The 5,853-nt window shown below is 37.1% G+C and overlaps 1 protein-coding gene across 1 annotated transcript; it reads left to right on the plus strand.

The window, feature by feature from the left end:
• Positions 1–2,443: 2,443 nt before the first annotated feature.
• On the plus strand, positions 2,444–5,647 carry LOC112738033 (uncharacterized). The gene is made up of 3 exons (XM_025788256.3): positions 2,444–4,466; positions 4,850–5,019; positions 5,245–5,647. Exon 1 carries the CDS (start codon positions 2,741–2,743, stop codon positions 4,436–4,438), a length of 1,698 nt encoding a protein of 565 aa, XP_025644041.1. The 5' UTR covers positions 2,444–2,740; the 3' UTR covers positions 4,439–4,466; positions 4,850–5,019; positions 5,245–5,647.
• Positions 5,648–5,853: the final 206 nt, after the last annotated feature.

Below are 5,853 nucleotides of genomic sequence, written 5' to 3' on the forward strand. Positions count from 1 at the left end.
ACTCTTTTATTTTTCGCAATCCAAACTGATAATTATAATTGATATCTTGACTAAGAGTTACAAGATAACCATAGATTGCTTCAAGCCAACAATCACCGTGGGATTCGACCCTTACTCACGTAAGGTATTACTTGGACAACCCAGTGCACTTGCTGGTTAGTGGTACAAGTTGTGAAAAGTGTGATTTACAATTCGTGCACCAACTATGCATGTGGTGTCTAGATTCTCTCGATGCACTAAAGAATTTCGTGTTAATGAATACGGATACAGTTGGTTCTAATGAGATTGGAAATGTCGGATACAAATTTATGTCAACGCTACTGAATAGAGGATTTTGAAACAAGGAATTTTGGGTCTAAGGTGATAACCATGGGCAGATAATGTTTAACGTGTATTTGAAGCTAATGCTGCAATGTAACATGTAATAGAATGGTATGCTGAGACTCATGATGTAGGAGGTGGTGATGGGCCTTTTTCTTTGATTTAGAAGGCCTACCGCTAAGCTAGCGGCGAATTCTATTCACTATGCCAAATCGAGTGGTTATGTGGAGGAGGAGGAGGAGGAGAGTGAGTCTGATCCGGAGTATATTATTGAAATGTGGTCATCTAGTGAGAGTGGTTCTTTGGATGAGTGTGTGACAGAGACTTTAAGTGGTGGGGTGCTCAATTTTTTCTTCCTCCACCATTAGCTATTCCTCAAGTATCAGATGTTCCAAATTATTATTGCACTCTGGACCTGGATGCCATATAGCTGGACGATCCTTTTAACCTTGGCTAAGGAGAAGATTACATGGATGATAGAACTGAATTTTGGATGGACTACAAGTTTAAGAGTAGAGACCTAATGCATCTAACTTGTGTCGTCGTGAAGAATCCTGCCTTCATGGTGGTCTCTACTCTGATGTCCCCATCTAGCCAACCTATTAATAGAGATTACATTACGTTATATAATAAATATTGCAAAATTGTAGCTTAGCATGAAATGAAGTTTACGTACCTCGCAGCAAGAAGGAATGTCACTATATCCCTTTTGGTCGGATAAGAAGCAATAAACATCCTATTAACATCTTATTAACACTAAACCAAATATGAAACTTAATTTGCTCCTCTGCATACTAAACCAAATATATCAAACAAACAATTGGTAATATTTTAATAAACATTTTATTAACATTTTAATAATGTTTAATCATCATTTTAATATTAGTTTTTCAAACTCAACAAAACTTGTCATCCTCCAATTGAAAACATGCAAAATTTCTTGCGGAATATGTATCGCACAAACTAGTTTTTCACATACACCAGCCTATCGGAAGACATTATAATGGATTTCATACTGCAAAGTAACAAATACATGTGAATCCAACCTCAAAGTGAAACCATCTTTATATTTTTTTCAAAGACATAACTTTACCTCATAGTTTGGACAACCATAAAATAGTTTACCAGAATTTTCTGTCGTCATTGAGTACTTTATCACCGTCTAAAACCCGCACTTTGCAGAAAACGGCGTGCTTATCTCCCCTATTGCGCGTTCTGTTGCTGCTGTATGGTCTTCCAGTAGAGTTGTTCCTACTTGAGTTACTTTGACTTCTCTTCGCACCTCCTATCATCATACACGCAGAAGAGAAAACAAGATGAATTGGAAAATAGAAGAGACGACGAAAAGGAAAAGACAAGAATTTGGGAATTAGAATTTTATAATTCAAAATGGACTAATTTGGGTATTATAAACCAATTTCTGATACCAATTTGAATCATATTTAATTTTCGTTCACATCAGCATATAGTTGGAATGCTAACTTGACACTTAACGTTTTAAATCATCAATGTTTACACAGCCTTCTCCAAAGGACTAATGGAGATACACATTTTTGAGTTTAGAAAATTTAGTTAGTTATTTATAAAAATAAAGGACTAAATTGAATAACAATTTGAATTTCAATACCATTTTAAATATTTACTCTTTAAATATAGACAAAAAATATTCAATTACGAATGTTACTTATAATGAATGTTTACCATTCAAGATATAGCCAAAATGTCAATGGATACACAATATCCAAGATTGTATAAAATGGTAAATACCATATTACACATAAATGTAAATAAAATATATTTTTTTATTATTCACAGTATCTTTCAGTCCAACAAGTTAAGGATTAATTCGTCGCAGATTGAAACTTCATTTAAGAGTTTGTTGTTAGTCAATAAATTACTACATACACAAGGTGGGATTCGAAACCATACTTGTTTAAGCAAATAAAATACTTATTTATTTATTTTTTTATTTTCCACGGTATCCCCCAACTCAGCATGTTATGGACTAATCTGTTGCGGTACTAAGCTCCATTTAAGAGTTTGCCGCTGGCTAATGAGTTGTTGCATGCACAAGGCGGGATTCGAACCCCAACACTTACATAAGCGGACTAGTAAATTAACCACTAGACCAACCAATTTATATAAAAAATCCAAAGAAAAATACATAGTCCAAATCTGATGACTCGGAAAAAAAAACACAGAAAAAGAAAACAGGTGGGTAATTTTTCCTGAGTGTTAAATATTCATGCGGGAAACGAGTTTTTTGTCAAAAAAAAAAATAAAAATGCGTGAATGATGTCGTTTCAAGAATCAGATAACAAAAGCCCTAATTCCATCAAAATGGAGAGCGGATAAGATATTTCCATGGTTTACCTATTTCCATTTTCCGTAGGTAGCTTGTTCATGTCTTCAACCTTTAATGCTTCATATTTCTTCTGCTAACATCAATCACAATCACAAATTCACAATGTACACAAATGTTTCCAAAGCCCATGCATTTCCTCTCGCCGCCAAATTTTCTTCGCAACCCAGATGCTTCAATTCACCCATCGCCTTAAAACCTCGATCTTTACCTCATCACTATAATCAAAAACCCTCCCAAAACCCTAGCTTGAAGAAGGTAGTCAACCCCCGTGGCTTGATGCTAAAATTTGCCAGAAGATATTGTAAAGCCAGAAGCTTCTCAAGCTCTTATGCTGGAAAAATGGATGGAGGGACTAGTTCTAATGGTGCTGGAAAGCAACTTCCTTGGTTAGCAGCCAATGAAGCCAAAGCGTTGGAGAGAGCGAAACCGAATAAGATTAGTAGCTCTATTCAGGAAGGTTCAGGAAAGAAGGTGAATACCAAGTCCTCTTGGGAGCAATCGGTTGAGAGGTTAGAGAAAGCAATAGTTCATGATCATGAAGGTTTTTCTAAGCCAGGACCATCATTAGCAAGTAAAGAAAGGAATAGCGGATTGGCTGAGAAAGTGAGAGTTCAGAGGACTGAGAGAAGTGATTATGGAACCAGGTATAGGAAGTTTGATAATCATGATGATGGTGAAGTAGGTGATGGTGAAATAGAGGAAGCCATTGATGATCCAAGGTGGGATAACATAAAGAACAGGTACAGGGAGATGGGGGTAACAAAAGTTGGATCAGAAAGGCCTGAGTTTAGAAGATGGAATAAGCAGGAAAATTGGGGTAGAAAGACTTGGAAAGAGGCCACAGAATCCACTGTGCCTAAGATTGTTGGTGAGGGAATCTATGGGGTTGGACCGGTTTTGGCTGCACTGTCAGCTGAACGTAGGGAATTCTATGCATTGTACGTGCAAGAAGGTTTGGATTTGAGTAGTAACAATAGGAAGAAAAAGGACAAGAAAGGATTTGAGAAAGTTCTGAAGATTGCGGAAAAGGTTGGTTTAACTATAAAAGATGCATCAAAACATGATCTAAATATGGTAGCTGATAACCGTCCTCATCAGGGTTTGGTATTAGATGCTTCACCACTGGAGATGGTAAAAATAATGCAATTGGATCCTGTTTCTGTTGATGAAGGGAAGGGTTCTCTCTGGGTAGCCTTGGATGAAGTTACCGATCCTCAAAATTTAGGGGCAATAATTAGGTCTTCATACTTTTTTGGAGCTTCTGGGATAGTGTTATGTGCGAAGAATTCAGCTCCATTGAGTGGTGTTGTCAGCAAAGCAAGTGCAGGCTCACTTGAATTAATGGAACTTAGATATTGCAAGAATATGATGCAATTCTTGGTGTCTTCAGCTGAAAATGGTTGGCGAGTTCTTGGAGGATCTGTCTCCTCTAGAGCTATTTCTTTGGATGAGGTTGAGCCTGGTCCACCAACTATTCTTGTTTTGGGCAGTGAGGGTACTGGTTTGAGGCCTCTGGTAGAGAGATCATGTACTCGGTTAGTTAGGATTCCTGGGAACATTCCTTCTGATTTAGATAATAGTGAAGTCAACGATGTGAACCATGAGAGCTCTGGTAGAGAGTTCCTGTCATTTTTGGCCGTGGAAAGCTTAAATGTTAGTGTTGCCGCAGGCGTTCTTCTTCATCACTTAATTGGGAAAAATTCGGCTGGTTCTTTGCCAGACGGGTATACACAGACCAACTCATCTGAGTGAGATTGCAGGGGATAGTTTCAACTTTCATGTAGTCTTCTGTCTTCTCGCCTTAGTGTCTCATGAATCATTGTGCCCTGCTTTATTACTATTATTTTCAATATAGTTATGTTTCTCCTTATCTTTAGCTTGACCATGTTACCATTTTATGATCATTTAAACAAGTTTTTCTGATCGCAAGTGAGGTGAAATCACAAACTTGACTGCTTTTCAATGTGAAGCCTAAATCTATTTGTGACAATATTCATAGCAATGATCACTTGAACCAATAGTTGAAACTTGTTTTGGCTTCAACTTCCAAGCTATCCGACTCTATTGATTTACTTCATGTTGAGTTTGAATTATTCTTTCAAGCTTCATATGTGAGCTTTTATGTCTCAGGTTTATTATATTTGAAAATTGTTTATCTGCCAGTAAAATTGACAGGCTGCAATCAATAAAAGTGAATTGAAGCTGTGTGATGGTAAAATTGATAGCCAAGACTTCAAATATTTTAGGAGACACTTGGATTGATAAATTCCAGGGAGTGATTATGGTAAACGTAACTGCAGCATTACAAGTCATCATTTGCAATGCTTAAGCAGGTGAGTTTACATTTCATGTGCATTAAACACAGCAGTCCAGTTCTATCAAAATATGAGGGACTTTGATTGTTGTTGCTCCTGGATGCATTTTCATGTCAGTAGTTTAGTTATGACGGCTTAATTCCATGGCATATGAGGTTTTCCTCAACAGAAGTTGATATAATGGTATTCATCCCTGTAAATGCTCTCCAAACTAATGCTTGCTGTTTTATAACTTACAATTAGGTACACTTGGTAAGCATGATTCTTGAATGCCCTCCAATGCAGCTCTTACTCTTCCGCTGTTTGCAATTGGGCTGCTGTTGCTGTCTACAGTGCTATACATGATGAGTCGGACAAAATTGGAAAGATACAAAGACGATTCGCATATTGTCTTAACAAAATTGGAACGATACAGAGACGATTAACATGGCTCATTGCATAAGGGTATGGGGGAACTAAGATGATACAGACCTTGTGCACTTGCCAATTGCCATCATCATTCAATAATAGACAGACAGATAGACCATCAACACATCCCCCCAAGGGTAGTGCCATTTTTCTTTCCATAAAGTGCTTGCTTCTTGTGTCCATAGTTGATAGTTTACAGTTACAATGACTCAATAAATAAAGGGACTATTCAAGTGAAGCAAGTTTTTTCACAACATGAGAGGATGTTAGTCAATAGCATAAATATCATGGTTCATTGATTCATGGTTAGCTTGCATTGCATAAAATAATATGAATGAAGGGAAATGGGAAATGGAAAATGGGCCACATTAGCAGGGTGAGCGGTATTCCATTAGAATTAGAACATCAAAATCAATAATAGCTGGCATTGGCAATATCATGTGA

The sequence above is a fragment of the Arachis hypogaea genome, chromosome 13 (genome assembly GCF_003086295.3).
Source record: "Arachis hypogaea cultivar Tifrunner chromosome 13, arahy.Tifrunner.gnm2.J5K5, whole genome shotgun sequence".
Taxonomy (NCBI): domain Eukaryota; kingdom Viridiplantae; phylum Streptophyta; class Magnoliopsida; order Fabales; family Fabaceae; genus Arachis; species Arachis hypogaea.

What these genes read in the sequence shown, in the direction of transcription:
- LOC112738033 (XM_025788256.3), top strand. Translation starts at nt 2,741, where the DNA reads ATGCTTCATATTTCTTCTGCTAACATCAATCACAATCACAAATTCACA.